Genomic DNA, 27,565 nt, shown 5'->3' on the forward strand with positions numbered 1-27,565 from the left:
GGGGGAAGGCTTGATGAATGAGGGAGAGGGGGGGGAAAGGTTGATGAATGAGGGAGGGGGGGGGAAGGTTTGATGAATGAGGGAGAGGGGGGAAGGAGGAAGAGGGGGATGAATGATGGAGAGGGGGGGACGGAGGAAGAGGGAGGATGAATGATGGAGAGGACGGAGGAAGGATAGATGAATGAGGGAGAGGGATAGAGACAATCTGCACTAGAGGTCGACCGATTATGATTTGTCAACGCCGATACAGATTATTGGAGGACCAAAGAAAGCCGATACCGAACAACTACTCCAAGTCTCAGAGCGAGTGACGTTTGAAATGCTATTAGCGCACACCCCGCTAACTAGCTAGCCATTTCCCATCGGTTACACCAGCCTCATCTTGGGAGTTGATAGGCTTGAAGTCATAAACAGCTCAATGCTTGAAGCACAGCAAAGAGCTGCTGGCAAAACGCACGAAAGTGCTGTTTGAATGAATGCTTATGAGCCTGCTGGTGCCTACCACCGCTCAGTCAGACTGCTCTATCTAATATCAAATCATAGACCTAATTATAACATAATAACACACAGAAATACGAGCCTTTGGTCATTAATATGGTCGAATCCGGAAACTATCATTTCGAAAACAAAACATTTATTCTTTCAGTGAAATACGGAACCGTTCGGTATTTTAATTTAACGGGTGGCATCCCTAAGTCCAAATATTGCTGTTACATTGTACAACCATCAATGTTATGTCATATTTATGTACAATTCTGGCTAATTAATTACGGTCTTTGTTAGGAAGAAATGGTCTTCACACATTTCGCAACGAGCCAGGCGGACCAAACTGCTGCATATACCCTGACTACTTGCATGGAACACAAGAGAAGTGACACAATTTCCCAAGGGAAAGGAAATTCACGTTAGCAGGCATTATTAACTAAATATGCAGGTTTAAAATATATATATACTTGTGTATTGATTTTAAGAAAGGCGTTGATGTTTATGGTTAGGTACACATTGGAGCAAGACAGTCGTTTTTTTTTGCAAATGCCCTTGTTAAATCACTCGTTTGGAGAAGTAGGCTGTGATTCAATGATAAATTAACAGGCACCGCATCGATTTATATGCAACGCAGGACAAGCTAGTTAAACTAGTAATATCATCAACCATATGTAGTTAACTAGTGATTATGTTAAGATTGATTGTTTTTTATAAGCTAAGTCTAATACTAACTAACAACTTACCTTGGCTCCTTGCTGCCCTCGTGTAACAGGTAGTCAGCCTGCCACGCAGGCTCCTCATGGAGTGCAATGTAAGGCAGGTGGTTAGAGCGTTGGACTAGTTAACCGGAAGGTTGCAATAACGAATCCCAGAGCTGACAAGGTCAAATCTGTCGTTCTGCCCCCTGAACAAGGCAGTTAACCCACCGTTCCTAGGCCGTCATTGAAAATAAGAATTTGTTCTTAACTGTCTTGCCTAGTAAAATCATATATATATATATATATTTTTTACACCATTTGTTTTAATAATTCGGCAAATCAGTGTCCAAAAATATCGATTACCGATTGTTGAAAACTTGAAATCGGCCCTCATTAATCGGCCGACCCCTAATCTGCACCTCCAACTCCATGTCCTGAGGGGGATTTTGGAGGAAATATCTGATCCGTGTCAGGAATAAGGGGACGAACAGAGAAAGAAACTGACCAATCGTAGCAGAGTTTCCTCCTTAAGCTGTTTGCGTGCCTCTCCTAGCACCTGGCCGTCTGCCAAGCCGTCCCCTGACCGCGACGCCTGGCGAGACAACATGGAGCACATTACATGATATACAACTCAATTATTACATCCTACAACATCCAGCCAAGTACACCCTACAACATCCAGCCAAGTACACCCTACAACATCCAGCCAGGTACACCCTACAACATCCAGCCAGGTACACCCTACAACATCCAGCCAGGTACACCCTACAACATCCAGCCAGGTACACCCTACAACATACAGCCAGGTACACCCTACAACATACAGCCAGGTACACCCTACAACATACAGCCAGGTACACCCTACAACATACAGCCAGGTACACCCTACAACATACAGCCAGGTACACCCTACAACATACAGCCAGGTACACCCTACAACATACAGCCAAGTACACCCTACAACATACGGCCAAGTACACCCTACAACATACGGCCAGGTACACCCTACAACTCCAGCCAGGTACACCCTACAACATCCAGCCAGGTACACCCTACAACATCCAGCCAGGTACACCCTACAACATCCAGCCAGGTACACCCTACAACATCCAGCCAGGTACACCCTACAACATACAGCCAGGTACACCCTACAACATACAGCCAGGTACACCCTACAACATACGGCCAAGTACACCCTACAACATACGGCCAGGTACACCCTACAACATCCAGCCAGGTACACCCTACAACATCCAGCCAGGTACACCCTACAACATCCAGCCAGGTACACCCTACAACATCCAGCCAGGTACACCCTACAACATCCAGCCAGGTACACCCTACAACATACAGCCAGGTACACCCTACAACATACGGCCAGGTACACCCTACAACATACGGCCAAGTACACCCTACAACATACGGCCAAGTACACCCTACAACATACGGCCAGGTACACCCTACAACATACAGCCAGGTACACCCTACAACATACAGCCAGGTACACCCTACAACATACAGCCAGGTACACCCTACAACATACTGCCAGGTACACCCTACACATACAGCCAGGTACACCCTACAACATACAGCCAGGTACACCCTACAACATACAGCCAGGTACACCCTACAACATACAGCCAGGTACACCCTACAACATACAGCCAGGTACACCCTACAACATACAGCCAGGTACACCCTACAACATACAGCCAGGTACACCCTACAACATACAGCCAGGTACACCCTACAACATACAGCCAGGTACACCCTACAGCCAGGTACACCCTACAGCCAGGTACACCCTACAGCCAGGTACACCCTACAGCCAGGTACACCCTACAGCCAGGTACACCCTACAGCCAGGTACACCCTACAGCCAGGTACACCCTACAGCCAGGTACACCCTACAACATACAGCCAGGTACACCCTACAACATACAGCCAAGTACACCCTACAGCCAAGTACACCCTACAGCCAAGTACACCCTACAACATACAGCCAGGTACACCCTACAACATACAGCCAAGTACACCCTACAACATACAGCCAAGTACACCCTACATACGAGATATTTCTGAAAATGTTTGAGGGGTGGACAACCTTGCGACTGGACTGGTAGGAGCTCTCCTCCTTGACTCGTTCTACATCCTCTTGTAGGGTGATGATCCGGTTGTTGGCTACTGCAAGCTGGACACAGCAGGTTACAAACATACATTACTAATGTAGTCTACTGCAAGCTGGACAGACCACACAGCAGGTTACAAACATACATTACTAATGTAGTCTACTGCAAGCTGGACAGACCACACAGCAGGTTACAAACATACATTACTAATGTAGTCTACTGCAAGCTGGACAGACCACACAGCAGGTTACAAACATACATTACTAATGTAGTCTACTGCAAGCTGGACAGACCACACAGCAGGTTACAAACATACATTACTAATGTAGTCTACTGCAAGCTGGACAGACCACACAGCAGGTTACAAACATACATTACTAATGTAGTCTACTGCAAAATGGACAGACCACAAACCAGTGGGCTTCTAGAAAAGCACCTCTCGGCACCATAGTGCAGTGGCAGAACGCACGGTAGAAATGAGAACCAGGTAGAAACTAACCAGCCCACCTCTTCAGTGAGCTTGGTGTTGGACTTCTCCATAGTGTCCACTTTGGCCTGCAGGTTGTTGACCGAAGCACTCAGGTGTCTGTTGAGCTCCTCAACGTAGTTCTTCTGGTCCAGGATGGCTGTGATCTGTCCATCCCTGGTGGGAGACGAGACAAAATACAAAACATGTGGTAAGTAGGTAGGGCCGTGTCTCTCTAGGGCCGTGTCTCTCTAGGGCCGTGTCTCTCAACACGAGGGCCGTGTGTCTCTCAACACGAGGGCCGTGTGTCTCTCAACACGAGGGCCGTGTGTCTCTCAACACTAGGGCCGTGTATTTCTCAACACTAGGGCCGTGTGTTTCTCAACACTAGGGCCGTGTGTTTCTCAACACTAGGGCCGTGTCTCTCAACACTAGGGCCGTGTCTCTCAACACTAGGGCCGTGTCTCTCAACACTAGGGCCGTGTCTCCTCAGCACCAGGGCCGTGTCTCTCAACACTAGGGCCGTGTCTCTCAACACTAGGGCCGTGTCTCTCAACACTAGGGCCGTGTCTCTCTAGGGCCGTGTCTCCTCAGCACCAGGGCCGTGTCTCTCAACACCAGGGCCGTGTCTCTCAACACTAGGGCCGTGTCTCTCAACACTAGGGCCGTGTCTCCTCAGCACCAGGGCCGTGTCTCTCAACACCAGGGCCGTGTCTCTCAACACCAGGGCCGTGTCTCTCAACACCAGGGCCGTGTCTCTCAACACTAGGGCAGTCTCTCAACACTAGGGCCGTGTCTCTCTAGGGCCGTGTCTCCTCAGCACCAGGGCCGTGTCTCTCAACACTAGGGCCGTGTCTCTCAACACTAGGGCCGTGTCTCTCAACACTAGGGCCGTGTCTCCTCAGCACCAGGGCCGTGTCTCTCAACACCAGGGCCGTGTCTCTCAACACCAGGGCCGTGTCTCTCAACACCAGGGCCGTGTCTCCTCAGCACTAGGGCCGTGTCTCTCAACACTAGGGCCGTGTCTCTCTAGGGCCGTGTCTCTCTAGGGCCGTGTCTCTCAACACTAGGGCCGTGTGTCTCAACACTAGGGCCGTGTGTCTCTCAGCACCAGGGCCGTGTCTCTCTCAGCACCAGGGCCGTGTCTCTCAACACCAGGGCCGTGTCTCTCAACACCAGGGCCGTGTCTCTCAACACCAGGGCCGTGTCTCCTCAGCACTAGGGCCGTGTCTCTCTAGGGCCGTGTTTCTCTAGGGCCGTGTCTCTCTAGGGCCGTGTCTCCTCAACACTAGGGCCGTGTCTCTCTAGGGCCGTGTCTCTCTAGGGCCGTGTCTCCTCAACACTAGGGCCGTGTCTCTCTAGGGCCGTGTCTCCTCAACACTAGGGCCGTGTCTCTCTAGGGCCGTGTCTCTCAACACTAGGGCCGTGTCTCTCAACACTAGGGCCGTGTCTCTCAACACTAGGGCCGTGTCTCTCAACACTAGGGCCGTGTCTCTCAACACTAGGGCCGTGTCTCTCTAGGGCCGTGTCTCTCTAGGGCCGTGTCTCCTCAACACTAGGGCCGTGTCTCTCTAGGGCCGTGTCTCCTCAACACTAGGGCCGTGTCTCTCTAGGGCCGTGTCTCTCAACACTAGGGCCGTGTCTCTCTAGGGCCGTGTCTCCTCAACACTAGGGCCGTGTCTCTCTAGGGCCGTGTCTCCTCAACACTAGGGCCGTGTCTCCTCAACACTAGGGCCGTGTCTCTCAACACTAGGGCCGTGTCCCTCAACACTAGGGCCGTGTCTCCTCAACACTAGGGCCGTGTCTCCTCAACACTAGGGCCGTGTCTCCTCAACACTAGGGCCGTGTCTCCTCAACACTAGGGCCGTGTCTCCTCAACACTAGGGCCGTGTCTCCTCAACACTAGGGCCGTGTCTCCTCAACACTAGGGCCGTGTCTCTCAACACTAGGGCCGTGTCTCTCAACACTAGGGCCGTGTCTCTCAACACTAGGGCCGTGTCTCTCAACACTAGGGCCGTGTCTCTCAACACTAGGGCCGTGTCTCTCAACACTAGGGCCGTGTCTCTCAACACTAGGGCCGTGTCTCTCAACACTAGGGCCGTGTCTCTCAACACTAGGGCCGTGTCTCTCAACACTAGGGCCGTGTCTCTCAACACTAGGGCCGCGTCTCTCTAGGGCCGTGTCTCTCTAGGGCCGTGTCTCCCCAGCACTAGGGCCGTGTCTCCCCAGCACTAGGGCCGTGTCTCCTCAACACTAGGGCCGTGTCTCCTCAACACTAGGGCCGTGTCTCCTCAACACTAGGGCCGTGTCTCTCAACACTAGGGCCGTGTCTCTCAACACTAGGGCCGTGTCTCTCAACACTAGGGCCGTGTCTCTCAACACTAGGGCCGTGTCTCTCAACACTAGGGCCGTGTCTCTCAACACTAGGGCCGTGTCTCTCTAGGGCCGTGTCTCTCTAGGGCCGTGTCTCTCTAGGGCCGTGTCTCTCTAGGGCCGTGTCTCTCTAGGGCCGTGTCTCTCTAGGGCCGTGTCTCCCCAGCACTAGGGCTGTGTCTCCTCAGCACTAGGGCCGTGTCTCCCTAGGGCCGTGTCTCCCCAGCACTAGGGCTGTGTCTCCTCAGCACTAGGGCCGTGTCTCCCCAGCACTAGGGCTGTGTCTCCCCAGCACTAGGGCTGTGTCTCCCAGCACTAGGGCCGTGTCTCCTCAAGGTGAGGAGAGGAGGAACTCACCCTTCTACAGTCTTGCTGCTGTGACCTCCATCCTTAAGATACATGGAGAAGTCTATCACCCCGACCTGGAAACAGGAAACAGACAGACACTGGCATTAACACTTCAGTTAGGAAGAGAAACAGAGGTTCTGCAGTTGAAAACTAGCTGTCTGGATAAATCTGTCATGTTTATAAAAGGTGTGGATTGTCCCGGTCAAATAAAGGAGATACAGCCGCTTTGGAAAGTATTCAGACCCTTTGTAAATGTACAGTGTACTGACTACAGTGTAAATGTATAGTGTACTGACTACAGTGTACTGACTACAGTGTAAATGTATAGTGTACTGCCTACAGTGTACTGCCTACAGTGTACTGACTACAGTGTAAATGTATAGTGTACTGACTACAGTGTACTGCCTACAGTGTACTGACTACAGTGTACTGCCTACAGTGTACTGACTACAGTGTACTGACTACAGTGTAAATGTACAGTGTACTGCCTACAGTGTACTGCCTACAGTGTACTGACTACAGTGTACTGACTACAGTGTACTGACTACAGTGTAAATGTACAGTGTACTGACTACAGTGTACTGACTACAGTGTAAATGTACAGTGTACTGACTACAGTGTACTGGCTACAGTGTACTGACTACAGTGTACTGACTACAGTGTACTGACTACAGTGTAAATGTATAGTGTACTGACTACAGTGTACTGAATACAGTGTAAATGTATAGTGTACTGACTACAGTGTACTGACTACAGTGTACTGACTACAGTGTACTGACTACAGTGTAAATGTATAGTGTACTGACTACAGTGTACTGCCTACAGTGTACTGCCTACAGTGTACTGACTACAGTGTACTGACTACAGTGTAAATGTACAGTGTACTGCCTACAGTGTACTGCCTACAGTGTACTGCCTACAGTGTACTGCCTACAGTGTACTGACTACAGTGTAAATGTACAGTGTACTGACTACAGTGTACTGACTACAGTGTACTGACTACAGTGTACTGACTACAGTGTAAATGTACAGTGTACTGACTACAGTGTACTGACTACAGTGTACTGCCTACAGTGTACTGACTACAGTGTACTGACTACAGTGTAAATGTACAGTGTACTGACTACAGTGTACTGACTACAGTGTACTGACTACAGTGTACTGACTACAGTGTAAATGTACAGTGTACTGACTACAGTGTACTGACTACAGTGTACTGACTACAGTGTAAATGTACAGTGTACTGACTACAGTGTACTGACTACAGTGTACTGCCTACAGTGTACTGACTACAGTGTACTGACTACAGTGTACTGACTACAGTGTAAATGTACAGTGTACTGACTACAGTGTACTGACTACAGTGTACTGACTACAGTGTACTGACTACAGTGTAAATGTATAGTGTACTGGCTACAGTGTACTGACTACAGTGTACTGCCTACAGTGTACTGACTACAGTGTACTGACTACAGTGTAAATGTATAGTGTACTGACTACAGTGTACTGAATACAGTGTAAATGTATAGTGTACTGACTACAGTGTACTGACTACAGTGTACTGACTACAGTGTAAATGTATAGTGTACTGCCTACAGTGTACTGCCTACAGTGTACTGACTACAGTGTACTGACTACAGTGTAAATGTAGTGTACTAACTACAGTGTACTGCCTACAGTGTACTGCCTACAGTGTACTGCCTACAGTGTACTGCCTACAGTGTACTGCCTACAGTGTAAATGTAGTGTACTAACTACAGTGTACTGACTACAGTGTAAATGTATAGTGTACTGACTACAGTGTACTGCCTACAGTGTACTGACTACAGTGTACTGCCTACAGTTTAAATGTAGTGTACTAACTACAGTGTACTGACTACAGTGTAAATGTATAGTGTACTGACTACAGTGTACTGACTACAGTGTACTGCCTACAGTATACTGCCTACAGTATACTGCCTACAGTGTACTGCTTACAGTGTAAATGTAGTGTACTATCTACAGTGTACTGACTACAGTGTAAATGTATAATGTACTGAATAAGGTGTAAATGTATAGTGTACTGACTACAGTGTACTGCCTACAGTGTACTGACTACAGTGTACTGCCTACAGTGTAACTACAGTGTAAATGTATAGTGTACTAACTACAGTGCAACTACACAGTGTAAATGTATAGTGTACTGACTAGTGTACTGACTACAGTGTAATTACAGTGTAAATGTATAGTGTACTGACTAGTGTACTGACTACAGTGTACTGACTACAGTGTAAATGTATAGTGTACTGACTACAGTGTAAATGTATAGTGTACTAACTACAGTGTAACTACAGTGTAAATGTAGTGTACCAACTACAGTGTACTGACTACAGTGTACTGACTACAGTGTACTGACTACAGTGTAACTACACAGTGTAAATGTATAGTGTACTGACTACAGTGTAACTACAGTGTAAATGTATAGTGTACTAACTACAGTGTAACTACACAGTGTAAATGTATAGTGTACTGACTACAGTGTACTGCCTACAGTGTACTGACTACAGTGTAACTACACAGTGTAAATGTATAGTGTACTGACTACAGTGTAACTACAGTGTAAATGTATAGTGTACTAACTACAGTGTAACTACACAGTGTAAATGTACAGTGTACTGACTACAGTGTACTAACTACAGTGTAACTACAGTGTAAATGTATAGTGTACTGACTACAGTGTAAATGTACAGTGTACTAACTACAGTGTAAATGTACAGTGTACTAACTACAGTGTAACTACAGTGTAAATGTTGTGTACTAACTACAGTGTAACTACACAGTGTAGAACATCAACCTGTGAGTCCAGGTCTTCTCCTTTCATACAGAGGTTGGCATCGATGACGTTCAACCCAACCAGCAGCCCGGCGATCACAGCTCCCTCCTCCTCCATCATGAGCGCATTGGCCTCGTAGAACTCACTGTTAACGCACACACACACACCATCGGCCTCATTAAACAACACTGTTAACGCACACACACACACACACACACCATCGGCCTCATTAAACAACACTGTTAACGCACACACACACACCATCGGCCTCATTAAACAACACTGTTAACGCACACACACACACCATCGGCCTCATTAAACAACACTGTTAACGCACACACACACACCCATTGGCCTCATTAAACAACACTGTTAACACACACACACACACACCATCTGCCTCATTAAACAACACTTAACGCGCGCACACACACACACGCTCACACACACACCCATTGGCCTCATTGAACAACTCGCTGGCAACGTATGCTCTCACACACACACACACACACACACACAAACAAACACACACCTGAGCAGGTCCTTTCTGTTGATGATGGTCTTCATGTAGTCCGACAGCTTCTTCTGCATCAGGGCCAATCGCAGCCAGGCCCGCCCTCTTCCTAACGGGGTTCTGGTGAGTGACAGGGGTTTGTTTACACCAATCACATATCAACTGAACGGTGAGTGACAGAGATTTACACCAATCATATAGCGTGTGACAAGTTAACATCAATATAACCAATCCACAAATGTCTTATTAACAAACTATAGTTTTGGCAAGTCAGTTAGGACATCTACTTTGTGCATGACACAAGTAATTTTTCCAACAATTGTTTACAGACAGATTATTTCACTTATAATTCACTGTGTCACAATTCCAGTGGGTCAGAAGTTTACATACACTGTCATGGCTTTAGAAGCTTCTGATAGGCTAATTGACATCATTTGAGTCAATTGAAGGCCTACCTTCAAACTCAGTGCCTCTTTGCTTGACATCATGGGAAAATCAAAAGAAATCAGACAAGACCTCAGAAAAGAAATTGTAGACCTCCACAAGTCTGGTTTATCCTTGGGAGCAATTTCCAAACGCCTGAAGGCACCACGTTCATCTGTACAAACAATAGTACGCAAGTATAAACACCATGGGACCCCACAGCCATCATACCGCTCAGGAAGGAGACGCATTCTGTCTCCTAGAGATGAACGTACGTTGGTGTGAAAAGTGCAAATCAATCCCAGAACAACAGCAAAGGACCTTGTGAAGATGCTGGAGGAAACAAGTACAAAAGTATCTATATCCACAGTAAAACGAGTCCTATATCGATATAACCTGAAAGGCGCTCAGCAAGGAAGAAGCCACTGCTCCAAAACCGCCATAAAAAAGCCAGGCTGGGGACAAAGATCGTACTTTTTGGAGAAATGTCCTCTGGTCTGATAAAACAAAAGTGGAACTGTTTGGTCATAACGACCATTGTTATTTTTGGAGGAAAAGGGGGAGGCTTCCAAGCCAAAGAACACCATCCCCACCGTGAAGCACGGGGTGGCAGCATCATGATGTGGGGGTGCTTTGCTGCAGGAGGGACTGGTGCACTTCACAAAATAGATGGCATCATGAGGTAGGAAAATGATGTTGCTTCAATATTTCCGCATCTCAAGACATCAGTCAGGAAGTTAAAGCTTGGTTGCAATTGTGTCTTCCAAATGGACAATGACCCCAAGCATACTTCCAAAGTTGTGGCAAAAAGTCAAGGTATTGGAGTGGCCATCACAAAGCCCTGACCTCAATCCTATAGAACATTTGTGGGCAGAACTGAAGAAGTGTTTATGCGAGCAAGGAGGCCTACAAACCCGATTCCGTTACACCAGCTCTGTCAGGAGGAATGGGCCAAAATTCACCCAATTTATTGTGGGAAGATTGTGGAAAGCTACCCGAAACGTTTGACCCAAGTTAAACAATTTAAAGGCAATGCTACCAAATACTAATTGAATGTATGTGAACTTCTGACCCACTGGGAATGTGATGAAAGAAATACAAGCTGAAATAAAATCACTCTCTACTATTGTGACATTAGATGCAGTCTTAGGGACGGCGTTAGACAGGAAGAGGACACTAGGGACGGCGTTAGACAGGAAGAGGACATTAGGGGCGGCTTTAGTCAGACGGGAAGAGGACATTAGGGACGGCGTTAGACAGGAAGAGGACATTAGGGACGGCATCAGTCAGACGGAAAGAGGACATTAGGGACGGCGTTAGACGGGAAGAGGACATTAGGGACGGCGTCAGTCAGACGGAAAGAGGACATTATGGACGGCGTTAGACGGGAAGAGGACATTAGGGACGGCGTTAGACGGGAAGAGGACATTAGGGACGGCGTCAGTCAGGAAGAGGACATTAGGGACGGCGTTAGTCAGGCGGGAAGAGGACATTAGGGACGGCGTTAGTCAGGCGAGAAGAGGACATTAGGGACGGCGTTAGTCAGGCGGGAAGACGACATTAGGGACGGCGTTAGTCAGGCGGGAAGAGGACATTAGGGACGGCGTTAGACAGGAAGAGGACATTAGGGACAGCGTTAGACAGGAAGAGGACATTAGGGACGGCTTTAGTCAGGCAGGAAGAGGACATTAGGGACGGCTTTAGTCAGGCAGGAAGAGGACATTAGGGACGGCGTTAGTCAGGAAGAGGACATTAGGGACGGCGTTAGTCAGGCGGGAAGAGGACATTAGGGACGGCGTTAGTCAGGTGGGAAGAGGACATTAGGGACGGCGTTAAGACAGGAAGAGGACATTAGAGACGGCGTTAGACAGGAAGAGGACATTAGGGACGGCGTTAGTCAGGCGGGAAGAGGACATTAGGGACGGCGTTAGACAGGAAGAGGACATTAGGGACGGCTTTAGTCAGGCGGGAAGAGGACATTAGGGACGGCGTTAGTCAGGCGGGAAGAGGACATTAGGGACGGCATTAGACAGGAAGAGGACATTAGGGACGGCATTAGACAGGAAGAGGACATTAGGGACGGCGTTAGACAGGAAGAGGACATTAGGGACGGCGTCAGTCAGGCGGGAAGAGGACATTAGGGACGGCTTTAGTCAGGCGGGAAGAGGACATTAGGGACGGCGTTAGACAGGAAGAGGACATTAGGGACGGCGTCAGTCAGGCGGGAAGAGGACATTAGGGACGGCTTTAGTCAGGCGGGAAGAGGACATTAGGGAAGGCGTCAGGCGGGAAGAGGACATTAGGGACAGGGTCAGTCAGACAGAAAGAGGACATTATGGACGGCGTCAGTCAGACGGGAAGAGGACATTAGGGACAGCGTTAGTCAGGAAGAGGACATTAGGGACGGCGTTAGTCAGGAAGAGGGCATTAGGGACGGCGTTAGTCAGGAAGAGGACATTAGGGACGGCGTTAGTCAGGCGGGAAGAGGACATTAGGGACAGCGTCAGTCAGGCGGGAAGAGGACATTAGGGACGGCGTCAGTCAGGCGGGAAGAGGACATTAGGGACGGCGTTAGACAGGAAGAGGACATTAGGGACGGCGTCAGTCAGGCGGGAAGAGGACATTAGGGACGGCTTTAGTCAGGCGGGAAGAGGACATTAGGGAAGGCGTCAGGCGGGAAGAGGACATTAGGGACAGGGTCAGTCAGACAGAAAGAGGACATTATGGACGGCGTCAGTCAGACGGGAAGAGGACATTAGGGACAGCGTTAGTCAGGAAGAGGACATTAGGGACGGCGTTAGTCAGGAAGAGGACATTAGGGACGGCGTTAGTCAGGAAGAGGACATTAGGGACGGCGTCAGTCAGGCGGGAAGAGGACATTAGGGACAGCGTCAGTCAGGCGGGAAGAGGACATTAGGGACGGCGTCAGTCAGGCGGGAAGAGGACATTAGGGACGGCGTTATACAGGAAGAGGACATTAGGGACAGCGTTAGACAGGAGGACATTAGGGACAGTGTTAGTCAGGAAGAGGGCATTAGGGACAGCGTTAGTCAGGAAGAGGACATTAGGGACAGCGTTAAACAGGAAGAGGACATTAGGGACAGCGTTAGACAGGAAGAGGACATTAGGGACAGCGTTAGACAGGAAGAGGACATTAGGGACAGCGTTAGACAGGAAGAGGACATTAGGGACGGCGTCAGTCAGACAGGAAGAGGACATTAGGGACGGCGTCAGTCAGACAGGAAGAGGACATTAGGGACGGCGTCAGTCAGACGGGAAGAGGACATTAGGGACGGCGTTAGTCAGGCGGGAAGAGGACATTAGGGACGGCGTTAGTCAGGCGGGAAGAGGACATTAGGGACGGCGTTAGACAGGAAGAGGACATTAGGGACAGCGTTAGTCGGGAAGAGGACATTAGGGACAGCGTTAGTCGGGAAGAGGACATTAGGGACGGCCTTATTCAGGCGCAGGTCTTACTTGAGTCCTGGCAGGTCCTTGACGCTGGCGGTGATCTCTCCAGCCTCAGGGGTGAGTTTCTCCACCAGCTCCAGGGCCCCCCAGAAAGACTTGTTCTGCCCCAGGAACGTCTTCTTGGCTGAGGGGGTCAGTAGAGGAAGAGGGTTTGAGGACAAGCGGATGAGGGGTGTTAGGCAGAGGGTCTGGTTAAGACCAAGAAAGCTTTAGGTTTCCTTTTTTACACTTAAAACCTCTAAACTCTTCTTCTAAGTTGCGTAAATGTACACAACCAATAGCTTGTAGTGGTCACATACATACATTCAGAAACTATTTACACCCCTTGACTTATTACACATTTTGTTGTGTTACAGCCGGAATTCAACATGGATTTAAACAACAACAAAATGTCACCCATAAAGTGGTCACCCATCTACACACATTACCCCATCATAAAGTGGTAACCCATCTACACACATTACCCCATCCTAAAGTGGTCACCCATCTACACACATTACCCCATCCTAAAGTGGTCACCCATCTACACACATTACCCCATCCTAAAGTGGTCACCCATCTACACACATTACCCCATCATAAAGTGGTCACCCATCTACACACATTACCCCATCCTAAAGTGGTCACCCATCTACACACATTACCCCATCATAAAGTGAAAACATGGTTAGACCGCTTTTCAAATTTATTGACAATGAAACAGAAATATCTAAATTTACATAAGTATTGACACCCCTGAGTCAATACATGTTTGAATCACCTTTGTCACAGATTACAGCTGTGAGTCTTTCTGGGTAAGTCTCTTAAGAGCTTTGCACACCTGGATTGTAAAATATTTGCAATTCTTGCCATAGATTTAAGGCAATTTAATTTAAATTTAAGTCAAAACTGTAACACGGCCACTCAGGAACATTCAACATCGTCTTGGTAAGCAACTCCACTCTAGATTTGGCCTTGTGTTTTAGGTTATTGTCCTGCTGTAGGTTAATTCATCTCCTAATGTCTGGTGGAAAGCAGACTGAACTAGGTTTTCCTCTAGGATTTTCCCTGTGCTTAGCTCTATTCCATTTCTTTGTATTCTAAAGAAATCCCTTGTCCCTGCTGATGACAAGCATACCCATAACATGATGCAGCCACCACCATACTTGAACATATGAAGAGTGGTACTCAGTGATACGTTGTGTCTGATTTGCCCCAAACACTTTGTATTCAGGACATAAAGTTAATTTCTTTCCCATAATCTTTGCAGTTTTACTTTAGTGCCAACAGGAAGCTTGTTTATGAACATGTGTATTCTCTACAGGCTTCCTTCTTTTCACTCTGTCCATTAGGTTAGTATTGTGGAGTAACTATAATGTTGTTGATCCATCACTTTTCTCCAATCACAGCCATTAAACTCTGTATCTCTTTTTAACTAGAAGCACAAGCATTTCGCTACACTCGCATTAACATCTGCTAACCATGTGTATGTGACAAATAAAATTTGATTTGATTTAAAGTCTCGATTGGCCTCATGGTGAAATCCCTGAGCGGTTTCCTTCCTCTCTGGCAACTGAGTTAAGTAGGACACCTGTATTTTTGTAGTGACTGGGTGTATTGATACATCATCCACAGAGTCTGTGTTTGAAATTCCCTGAGGGACCTTACAGATAATTATATGTGTGGGGTACAGAGATGAGGTAGTCATTCAGAAACCATGTTAAACACTATTATTGAACACAGAGAGTCCATGCATCTTATTATGTGTCTTGTTAAAACACATGTTTACTCCTGAACTGTTTTAGACAAAGGGATCGAATACTTATTGACTCAAGACATTTCAGCTTTAAAATGTTGTATTAATTTGAAACATAATTCCTTTGACTTTATGGGGTATTATGGGGTGTTGGCCAGTGACAAAAACAAATCTAAATTTAATCAATTTTAAACTCAGACTGTAATCAGAAAATATGAAAGGATTCAAGGATGTGACTACTTTCTGAAGGCCCTGTACGTCCTTATGAGAATCATTATCATAACTGGATAGGAATGTTCCAGAAGGGATGCGACTGTTATAAAGAGGAGGAGTGCACTCCAAGGAGGAATAAACATCGAGAACAAACCGATCTGGGACCAGATTTTCACTCTAAACGAGTTGGTAAAGATAGCACAAACAGATCTGGGACCAGGCTAGAAACAAACAATAACATAGTTATAGCTGTAAACACGTCCTTACTTTTGAGTCCGTGTTTGAGGCAGTGCTCCATGACCACGAAGAACTGCTGTAACGGAGCATAGTCAGAGTCCAGGGTCCTGCCCAGGTTCAGGGCCGACTCAATCAGACCCTTGATGCTCAGCTTAGCCATGTTCATCAGGTTCAACCGCTCGATGGCTATAGGGTCCTTCGGATCTGGAGTGACAGAGAGAGGGACACAAAGGAGGCAGGAGACATAGGAGAGAAAGAGGAAGAGATTTGAGCAACACACATCCTGGTACAACATACATTGGTCACCATAGCAACAGCTGAAGGCAGAGCATATCAAAACTGAGAAGGGAAGGTGACCTGCTCCCAATAGACAGAGAGAGGACATCGCTGCTGTCATTTCAACCTGCTCCCAGAGAGAGGACGTCGCTGCTGTCATTTCAACCTGCTCCCAGAGAGAGGACGTCGCTGCTGTCATTTCAACCTGCTCCCAGAGAGAGGACGTCGCTGCTGTCATTTCAACCTGCTCCCAGAGAGAGGACGTCGCTGCTGTCATTTCAACCTGCTCCCAGAGAGAGGACGTCGCTGCTGTCATTTCAACCTGCTCCCAGAGAGAGGACGTCGCTGCTGTCATTTCAACCTGCTCCCAGAGAGAGGACGTCGCTGCTGTCATTTCAACCTGCTCCCAGAGAGAGGACGTCGCTGCTGTCATTTCAACCTGCTCCCAGAGAGAGGACGTCGCTGCTGTCATTTCAACCTGCTCCCAGAGAGAGGACGTCGCTGCTGTCATTTCAACCTGCTCCCAGAGAGAGGACGTCGCTGCTGTCATTTCAACCTGCTCCCAGAGAGAGGACGTCGCTGCTGTCATTTCAACCTGCTCCCAGAGAGAGGACGTCGCTGCTGTCATTTCAACCTGCTCCCAGAGAGAGGACGTCGCTGCTGTCATTTCAACCTGCTCCCAGAGAGAGGACGTCGCTGCTGTCATTTCAACCTGCTCCCAGAGAGAGGACGTCGCTGCTGTCATTTCAACCTGCTCCCAGAGAGAGGACGTCGCTGCTGTCATTTCAACCTGCTCCCAGAGAGAGGACGTCGCTGCTGTCATTTCAACCTGCTCCCAGAGAGAGGACGTCGCTGCTGTCATTTCAACCTGCTCCCAGAGAGAGGACGTCGCTGCTGTCATTTCAACCTGCTCCCAGAGAGAGGACGTCGCTGCTGTCATTTCAACCTGCTCCCAGAGAGAGGACGTCGCTGCTGTCATTTCAACCTGCTCCCAGAGAGAGGACGTCGCTGCTGTCATTTCAACCTGCTCCCAGAGAGAGGACGTCGCTGCTGTCATTTCAACCTGCTCCCAGAGAGAGGACGTCGCTGCTGTCATTTCAACCTGCTCCCAGAGAGAGGACGTCGCTGCTGTCATTTCAACCTGCTCCCAGAGAGAGGACGTCGCTGCTGTCATTTCAACCTGCTCCCAGAGAGAGGACGTCGCTGCTGTCATTTCAACCTGCTCCCAGAGAGAGGACGTCGCTGCTGTCATTTCAACCTGCTCCCAGAGAGAGGACGTCGCTGCTGTCATTTCAACCTGCTCCCAGAGACAGGACGTCGCTGCTGTCATTTCAACCTGCTCCCAGAGACAGGACGTCGCTGCTGTCATTTCAACCTGCTCCCAGAGAGAGGACGTCGCTGCTGTCATTTCAACCTGCTCCCAGAGAGAGGACGTCGCTGCTGTCATTTCAACCTGCTCCCAGAGAGAGGACGTCGCTGCTGTCATTTCAACCTGCTCCCAGAGAGAGGACGTCGCTGCTGTCATTTCAACCTGCTCCCAGAGAGAGGACGTCGCTGCTGTCATTTCAACCTGCTCCCAGAGAGAGGACGTCGCTGCTGTCATTTCAACCTGCTCCCAGAGAGAGGACGTCGCTGCTGTCATTTCAACCTGCTCCCAGAGAGAGGACGTCGCTGCTGTCATTTCAACCTGCTCCCAGAGAGAGGACGTCGCTGCTGTCATTTCAACCTGCTCCCAGAGAGAGGACGTCGCTGCTGTCATTTCAACCTGCTCCCAGAGAGAGGACGTCGCTGCTGTCATTTCAACCTGCTCCCAGAGAGAGGACATCGCTGCTGTCATTTCAACCTGCTCCCAGAGAGAGGACATCGCTGCTGTCATTTCAACCTGCCCCCAGCTAGAGGACATCACTGCTGTCATTTCAACCTGCTCCCAATAGACAGAGAGGACATCGCTGCTGTCATTTCAACCTGCTCCCAGAGAGAGGACATCGCTGCTGTCATTTCAACCTGCTCCCAGAGAGAGGACGTCGCTGCTGTCATTTCAACCTGCTCCCAGAGAGAGGACATCACTGCTGTCATTTCAACCTGCTCCCAGAGAGAGGACGTCGCTGCTGTCATTTCAACCTGCTCCCAATAGACAGAGAGAGGACGTCGCTGCTGTCATTTCAACCTGCTCCCAGAGAGAGGACGTCGCTGCTGTCATTTCAACCTGCTCCCAATAGACAGAGAGAGGACGTCGCTGCTGTCATTTCAACCTGCTCCCAATAGACAGAGAGGACATCACTGCTGTCATTTCAACCTGCTCCCAATAGACAGAGAGGACATCGCTGCTGTCATTTCAACCTGGTCCCAGAGAGAGGACATCGCTGCTGTCATTTCAACCTGCTCCCAGAGAGAGGACGTTTTTTTTCTATTTTTATAATGACTAATGACACAAATTGAGCGAATTCCTTCCTACAAATATAATGTTATCTGGTTTGATGACAAACTGTCACTTGAAAAACATGGTCACTGAGCTTATGAAATCAAAAGGAACATAAAACTAAACATCCCAATTACAATCTGGCAAAAATAATACTTCAAATCAGTTATAGAACCCAATGCCCTCTATCCTTGAGATGTTTCTACAACTTGGAGTCCAACAGTGGTAAATCCAATTGATTGGACATGATTTGGAAAAGCACACACCTGTATATATATATATATATATATATATATACAGTGCCTTGCGATAGTATTCGGCCCCCTTGAACTTTGCGACCTTTTGCCACATTTCAGGCTTCAAACATAAAGATATAAAACTGTATTTTTTTGTGAAGAATCAACAACAAGTGGGACACAATCATGAAGTGGAACGACATTTATTGGATATTTCAAACTTTTTTAACAAAATCAAAAACTGAAAAATTGGCAGTGCAAACTTATTCAGCAAACTCTCTCCAGAAGTTCAGTGAGGATCTCTGAATGATCCAATGTTGACCTAAATGACTAATGATGATAAATACAATCCACCTGTGTGTAATCAAGTCTCCGTATAAATGCACCTGCACTGCGAGTCTCAGAGGTCCGATAAAAGCGCAGAGAGCATCATGAAGAACAAGGAACACACCAGGCAGGTCCGAGATACTGTTGTGAAGAAGTTTAAAGCCGGATTTGGATACAAAAGATTTCCCAAGCTTTAAACATCCCAAGGAGCACTGTGCAAGCGATAATATTGAAATGGAAGGAGTATCAGACCACTGCAAATCTACCAAGACCTGGCCGTCCCTCTAAACTTTCAGCTCATACAAGGAGAAGACTGATCAGAGATGCAGCCAAGAGGCCCATGATCACTCTGAATGAACTGCAGAGATCTACAGCTGAGGTGGGAGACTCTGTCCATAGGACAACAATCAGTCGTATATTGCACAAATCTGGCCTTTATGGAAGAGTGGCAAGAAGAAAGCCATTTCTTAAAGATATCCATAAAAAGTGTTGTTTAGAGTTTGCCACAAGCCACCTGGGAGACACACCAAACATGTGGAAGAAGGTGCTCTGTTCAGATGAAAACAAAATTGAACTTTTTGGCAACAATGCAAAACGTTATATTTGGCGTAAAAGCAAAACAGCTCATCACCCTGAACATACCATCCCCACTGTCAAACATGGTGGTGGCAGCATCATGGTTTGGGCCTGCTTTTCTTCAGCAGGGACAGGGAAGATGGTTAAAATTGATGGGAAGATGGATGGAGCCAAATACAGGACCATTCTGGAAGAAAACCTGATGGAGTCTGCAAAGGACCTGAGACTGGGACGGAGATTTGTCTTCCAACAAGACAATGATCCAAAACATAAAGCAAAATCTACAATGGAATGGTTCAAAAATAAACATATCCAGGTGTTAGAATGGCCAAGTCAAAGTCCAGACCTGAATCCAATCGAGAATCTGTGGAAAGAACTGAAAACTGCTGTTCACAAATGCTCTCCATCCAACCTCACTGAGCTCGAGCTGTTTTGCAAGGAGGAATGGGAAAAAATGTCAGTCTCTCGATGTGCAAAACTGATAGAGACATACCCCAAGCGACTTACAGCTGTAATCGCAGCAAAAGGTGGCGCTACAAAGTATTAACTTAAGGGGGCTGAATAATTTTGCACGCCCAATTGTTCCGTTTTTGAATTGTTAAAAAAGTTTGAAATATCCAATAAATGTCGTTCCACTTCATGATTGTGTCCCACTTGTTGTTGATTCTTCACAAAAAAATACAGTTTTATATCTTTATGTTTGAAGCCTGAAATGTGGCAAAAGGTCGCAAAGTTCAAGGGGGCCGAATACTATCGCAAGGCACTGTATATATATATGTGGATATGATGAAGCAACATCTCAAGACATCAGTCAGGAAGTTAAAGCTTGGTCGCAAATGGGTCTTCCAAATGGACAATGACCCCCAAGCCTACTTCCAAAGTTGTGGCAAAATGGCTTAAGGACAACCAAGTCAAGGTAATGGAGTGGCCATCACAAAGCCCTGACCTCAATCCTATAGAACACTTGTGGGCAGAACTGAAAAAGTGTATGCGAGCAAGGAGCCCTACAAACCTGACTCTACCTTCTTGCCCTTTGTGCTGTTGTCCGTGCCCAATAATGTTTGTACCACGTTGTGTTGCTACCACGTTGTGTTGCTACCACGTTGTGTTGCTACCACGTTGTGTTGCTACCATGCTGTGTTGCTACCACGTTGTGTTGCTACCACGTTGTGTTGCTACCATACTGTGTTGCTACCAAGTTGTGTTACTACCCTGCTGTGTTGCTACCATGTTGTGTTACTACCCTGCTGTGTTGTCATGTGTGGCTGCCTTACTACATAAAGACAGACCTAAAGACAACATAGCGTTGTCTCTCTCTACACTAGATGACAGATAGGGGGCGCTGTGTTGAAGCCACCGTGCCTCCATCTTGGTACACCCCCCTCCGTTGTAAAATATATTTAGGAAGTTATAACGATCCATTTATTAAATGTCTACATGTTTTTGCCAAGTTTATTTTATTACAGACACCTCAATGCATACTTCAACATTTAATTATGAGCTAAACAAAAATATATATATTTTTTTTTTGAGATTACTAATGTTATGGTCTCCACTCAACAACAAAATACATGTCATTTTCTTCTTGAAACATTTAAATTGAAATACTGTAAAATTCCATTCATTCCTCCTCTTGGGAGTGGTGATCTAGGATCAGGTCATAAAGAGTCTCAGTAGGAGTGGTGATCTAGGATCAGGTCATAAAGAGTCTCAGTAGGAGTGGTGATCTAGGATCAGGTCATACAGAGTCTCAGTAGGAGTGGTGATCTAGGATCAGGTCATAAATAGTCTCAGTAGGAGTGCTGATCTAGGATCAGGTCATAAAGAGTCTCAGTAGGAGTGCTGATCTAGGATCAGGTCCCCTCTGTCTATGTTACGGTCTACCACCTACCTTCGTGGGCTGGCTCTGGGTCTGGGGTGAGAGAGATGTCGTTGAGCTCCCTGAGACAGAGCCATTCTCCGTCCACCGACACGCGGAAGTTACACAGATAGATGGTCTCCCGGGCTGCCTGCGTGATCTTGTCAGTGGTGGGGGTCGGGGCATCGGCCTGAGGTGTAACGTCTGCCATGATGACTCAGCGAATAGAGGGCTGAGAGACGAACGGCAACAAAGCAGGAACGCTCTCTGTCCAGGCGACGCAAAGGCCGCAAGGAGGGGGATGGAGAGGATTTGTGCCGAACAACAGCAGTCTTCACAGATACAATAGGAATTAAAGATAGAGAAAATCTCTGTGCTGAACGACAGCAGTCTTCCCAGATACAATAGGAACAGGAATGAAAAGAGAGAAGAAGAGCAGCACTCAGCAGTCTTCCCAGATAGAAAAAAAGGATGGATGGTGTTAATTCTCGCCTTCCTCTCCGTGCCTCCTCCCCCCTTCACTCACTCCCGTTTTTTTTACAGAGGACTGAGGAGAAAAGCTACCAGTGTGCGTCTGTCTCAACAAAAGCTGCAGCCCTGCCCTCTCCTCCTTTCCTCTGCGGCGCGGCCTGGGTACTGGGGTAACAACGCTAGGTCTCTGCCTGGGCGCGGCCTGGGTACTGGGATGACAACGCTAGGTCTCTGCTCTGCTGGAATGACAGCCTCTCCTTTGGTGGGCTCTGCCTCTGCCCCTCTCGTTCGGCTAGCCCTCACAGGATTGGTTGTGTGAGTCGCTGCTCCTCTGACAGACAGCAGAGTGGGTGTTGACCAAGATGGCTGCCTGATAATGAGCTAGCTGGGTAAAAGAGCAACATCACCTGACCAGATGGTGCATGGGGAGGGGAAGGGACTAATTCCCCTGATGCACATTTGTTGCAGGGAGAGAGGGAGGGCATCTTTGATGCAGGGAGGGAGGGAGGGAGAGAGAGAGGGGGGAGGGTACCTTTGATGCAGGAAGGGAGGCAGGGGCGGCTCGTCGCTCTCTCTGGCATCAGCCAGATTTCCTGGCAGGTTAGAACTAGTAATCAAACACCGAGCTGAGAAGTACCACTTTACTCAGCCACCACTATTTACAGGATACTGCCCCATAAAAACAGGACATGTTAATCCTTGGTTGTTTCAAGGAAAGGGGATACCTAGCCAGTTACAACAATGTATTCAACTGAAATGTATCTTCCACAGATAACCCAACCCCTATGAATCAGAGAGGTGTTGTATCTTCCACAGATAACCCATTTATCAATGACTTACCTAGTTAAATAAAGAATGAAACATGAATGTGCACGGTTGTCGAACAAACTTCAAAATAAAATAACATGTTTTTAAAACATTTCACACTGACGTAACAACCTGGGCTGATGTGGTAGCTAACGACTTCTCAGGTCCCAGCGGCCTTATTAAAAGAACTGGCTTGGACTCCTCCCACATTTAGAACTGGCTTGCACCCCCCACATTTAGAACTGGCTTGGACCCCCCCCCCACATTTAGAACTGGCTTGGACCTCCCCCCCCACCTTTAGAACTGGCTTGGACCCCCCACATTTAGAACTGGCTTGGACACCCCTCCCACCTTGCCTCCAGAACAGCTTGAATTCTTTGGGATTTTTATTTTTTTATTTTTTTAAGGTGTTTCAAATGTTCCACAGGGACGTTGGTCCATGTTGACACGACGGCATCACACAGTTGCTGCTGATTGGACGGTGGTATATTCATGCTGCTCACAGCCCGTGCCATCTCATCCCAAAGATAATCTATTGGGTTGAGTTCTGGGGACTGACCAGGACACTGAGATGGTCTACTGGGTTGAGTTCTGGGGTCTGACCAGGACACTGAGATGGTCTATTGGGTTGAGTTCTGGAGACTGACCAGGACACTGAGATGGTCTATTGGGTTGAGGTCTGGGGACTGACCAGGACACTGAGATAATCTATTGGGTTGATGTCTGGGGACTGACCAGGACACTGAGATAATCTATTGGGTTGAGGTCTGGGGACTGACCAGGACTCAAGTAAACTGAACTCGCTGTCATGTTCCTGACGATGTTTTTCCACTCCTCAGTTGTCCAGTGTTGGTGATGGCGTGCCGACTGGAGCCTCTTCTTCTTCTTGTTTTTAGCTGATAGGAGTGGAACCCGGTGTGGTTGTCTGCTGCAATTGCCCATCCGTGACAAAGATCAATGAGTTGTGCGTTCCGAGATGCCGTTCTGCACATCACTGTTATTTTGTCTGTTTGTGGCCAGCCTCTTAGCTTTACCGATTCTTGCCATTCTCCTTCGACCTGTCTCATCAACCAGCTGTTTTCTCCAACAGGACTTCCGCTGACTGGATGACGTAATGACTCCACATAAAATGTAGCGCTACACGTGCAACACAGCATTCCTAACCTAGCCCACAATGTCTGCTGTGTGGATGGAGCAGACAACAAGTCCAGCAGTCATTTGAAATAGTAACAACATTTCAGCGAGACGACTCAAAGGCGATTCATTTAACGCCAAGATAATGGAATTCATTGCCCTTGACAAACAACCGTTCTCTGCCGTGGGGGATGTTGGCTTTCGCCGACTGGTCGAGCACCAGTACACACTAACAAATGCGCTATTTTTCAGATGTCTGAAAAATCACTGCTATTAGCTCGTCACTGCTATTAGCTCGTCACTGCTATTAGCTCGTCACTGCTATTAGCTCGTCACTGCTATTAGCTCGTCACTGCTATTAGCTCGTCACTGCTATTAGCTCGTCACTGCTATTAGCTCGTCACTGCTATTAGAAGGTCACTGCTATTAGAAGGTCACTGCTATTAGCTCGTCACTGCTATTAGCTCGTCACTGCTATTAGCTTCACGACATACATACTACGGAACGCCGTTTGGGTCTTTGCGTGTCAAAAAGATACAGTAGCACTGTCAAAGCTGTATAAAAATGTCTGCAAACAAGCAAACACCGGCCACGAACGATGTGTTTACAATACTATGTTGGTAATAAAGCATCATTTGTTCGACCGCAACTTCTGGGGTAGCTAGCTTTAGCTTGGTACCTAGCTAGCATCAATACAACCAGCCTGAAAACAATGACCAGTAGGAACTGCAGTCATTTATCATTATTCTAAGCAATGATTGAGGAATCCTTGTAAGTATTAGCTAGGTTGCCACTTGTTGTTCGCTGATTGAAATTGAACTTCAGTTCATGAAAATAAATAGCTAGCCAGCTACTTAACCCTGTTGCCCAAAGCTAACGTTATAAGCAGCCAGCTAACTTCATCTGGCTAGTGAGGCTCGACCGGACCGGGTTATGTGTTGTGAAGATAGCCACAATAAGGATTAGGAACAATTGTGGAATTTGCAGTTTGCCTTCAAAAATAAAAGTGTGTCACTGACAGTGAAGCAAATTAATACAAATAGTAGAATTATGCCATACTTTTATTTTAACCGCCAAGTCCAATATTGTGCCTAATCCTTATTGTGGCTAGCTTCACATAGATGGGTCCGACCATCATTAAAACAAATAAGAACTGTCTTATAAATTAGGGTTATTTTAGATGATGACACCTAGCTATATAGTTAGCTACTATAGCTACTGAAACAGATTGTTGTTTTGCTGTGTTTTGGGGAAGAACATTGTTTGTATCCATGAGCTAGCTAGCTTTTATGACCAGCACTGTAGGTGCGCGAGACAACTTTACCAGCATCACAGCATAAGTATCGATGAATTGTTGTGACAAATGAAATATGAGTGATTGTAAATTAACTGCGTAAACAAATTATAAAAGCTTTAAATTGTTGTGTGACGTGCAGTCATATTCATGTCCTGATTGGTCAAAGACTGTTATTTGACACGCAAAGACCCAAACGGCGTCCCATAGCAACGACCCAAACGGCGTCCCATAGCAACGACCCAAACGGCGTGCCATAGCAACGACCCAAACGGCGTGCCATAGCAACGACCCAAACGGTGTCCCATAGCAACGACCCAAACGGTGTCCCATAGCAACGACCCAAACGGCGTCCCATAGCAACGACCCAAACGGCGTCCCATAGCAACGACCCAAACGGCGTGCCATAGCAACGACCCAAACGGCGTGCCATAGCAACGACCCAAACGGCGTCCCATAGCAACGACCCAAACGGCGTCCCATAGCAACGACCCAAACGGCGTGCCATAGCAACGACCCAAACGGCGTGCCATAGCAACGACCCAAACGGCGTGCCATAGCAACGACACAAACGGCGTGCCATAGCAACGACCCAAACGGCGTGCCATAGCAACGACCCAAAAGGCGTTCCATAGAAATGCTGGTTGAGAATGAAACGACTGAACAAATGAACAGAACAGCACAGCAAGCAAGTGAAAGAAATCAGATTTGATCATGTTTTACTGGTAATGGGGACATGCAGAAATGCCAACAAAATACATGTTTAGTCAGTGTGGTGTGTGTGTGTGACCTTTATTTAACTAGGCAAGTCAGTTCAGAACAAATTCTTATTTACAATGACGGCCTACCCCGGCCAATGCTGGGCCAACTGTGCACCGCCCTAAAGGGACTCCCAATCACGGCCGGATGTGATACAGCCTGGATTTGAACCAGGGTGTCTGTAGTGACGCCTCTAGCACTGAGATGCAGTGCCTTAGACCGCTGAACCAGGGTCTGTAGTGATGCACTGAGATGCAGTGTCTTAGACCACTGAACCAGGGTCTGTAGTGACGCCTCTAGCACTGAGATGCAGTGCCTTAGACCGCTGAACCAGGGTCTGTAGTGACACCTCTAGCACTGAGATGCAGTGTCTTAGACCGCTGTGTCAATGTGTGTGTGTTTTAACTATTTACCTATACTAGAGTTCTTAAAAAAGGCCGCTAAAATTGTAAATATCGCTTATCAGCCAAAAATGTCATATTGGAGCATCACTATTTTTGTAATATTTGTATTCTGTACAGGCTTCCTCCTTTTCACTCTGTCCTTTAGGTTAGTATTGTGGAGTAACTACAATGTTGTTGATCCATTATCAAAATTCTCCTTTCACAGCCATTAAACTCACTGTTTTACAGTCACCATTGGCCTCATGGTGAAATCCCTGTTTTGTTTCCTTCCTCTCCGGCAACGGAGTTAGGAAGGACTGGGTGTATTGATACACCATCCAAAGTGTAATCATTCATTTCACCATGCTCAAAAGGGATATTCGATGTCTGTTTATTTTATTACCCATCTACCAATGGGTGCCCTTCATTGCGAGGCGTTGGAAAACCTCCCTGGTGTTTTGTGGTTGAATCTGTGTTTGAAATTCACTGCTACACTGAGGGACCTATTTGTATGTGTAGGGTACAGAGACGAGGCAGTCATTCAAAAATGATGTTAAACACTATTATTGCACACAGAGTGAGTCCCACGCAACTTATTATGTGACTTGTTAAGCACATTTCACTGGAAAAGAAAACCTCATGTCAACACCTCCAAAGACTTGGCCATTGCTATTTCCTATAGATACTGTCTAATTCCAATATTCACAAAGCCAAATAAGGGCGTTATTGTCACCATGAAAGCTGAACGGCGGACAACATCCAGCCGTCGTTATAAATGCTCGTTCACGCTCAGTTTTACATGCGTATGTATTTCCGTGCGTCAAGTTTAAACATTTTTTAAATATATATTTTTAGAAATGTATCGCGCAGATATTATGTGTAACATTTATGGTTATAAATTAAGCTCCGGAGAAGGTTACTCATCACCTACGGCCCTTCGAACCACACATCCTCATGACAATGTCAGCTTTCCACACTGACTCCGGACTTAACTTCTGTGCAGTATTTTCACACAAATACTGGAAATTCCACTGGTCTCATCCAAGGTTATTTCAGTCACACACTGCCAATTTAACTCAACATAAAACACAACTCAGGAATCAGGATGGATTCAAATCAC

The 27,565-nt window shown here is 47.3% G+C and overlaps 1 protein-coding gene across 6 annotated transcripts in view; it reads right to left on the reverse strand.

Moving 5' to 3' along the window:
* rufy3 (RUN and FYVE domain containing 3) overlaps nt 1-27,565 on the reverse strand; it is a 61,507-nt gene that overhangs the window by 26,399 nt on the left and 7,543 nt on the right. For 2 of the 6 annotated variants that reach the window (XM_031829533.1, XM_031829536.1), the window contains exons 2-9: nt 15,936-16,109; nt 13,727-13,844; nt 9,845-9,946; nt 9,334-9,457; nt 6,510-6,574; nt 3,821-3,956; nt 3,289-3,375; nt 1,690-1,776 (exon numbers count right to left, since the gene is read on the reverse strand). In XM_031829533.1, the coding sequence (XP_031685393.1) occupies nt 1,690-1,776; nt 3,289-3,375; nt 3,821-3,956; nt 6,510-6,574; nt 9,334-9,457; nt 9,845-9,946; nt 13,727-13,844; nt 15,936-16,109 (893 nt within the window). Of the gene's footprint in view, nt 1-1,689; nt 1,777-3,288; nt 3,376-3,820; nt 3,957-6,509; nt 6,575-9,333; nt 9,458-9,844; nt 9,947-13,726; nt 13,845-15,935; nt 16,110-21,630; nt 22,447-27,565 lie in introns of those variants that run through there. The other 4 variants (XM_031829535.1, XM_031829537.1, XM_031829538.1 and 1 more) reach the window with 4 other exon arrangements.

The sequence above is a fragment of the Oncorhynchus kisutch genome, linkage group LG8 (assembly GCF_002021735.2).
Source record: "Oncorhynchus kisutch isolate 150728-3 linkage group LG8, Okis_V2, whole genome shotgun sequence".
Lineage (NCBI taxonomy): Eukaryota > Metazoa > Chordata > Actinopteri > Salmoniformes > Salmonidae > Oncorhynchus > Oncorhynchus kisutch.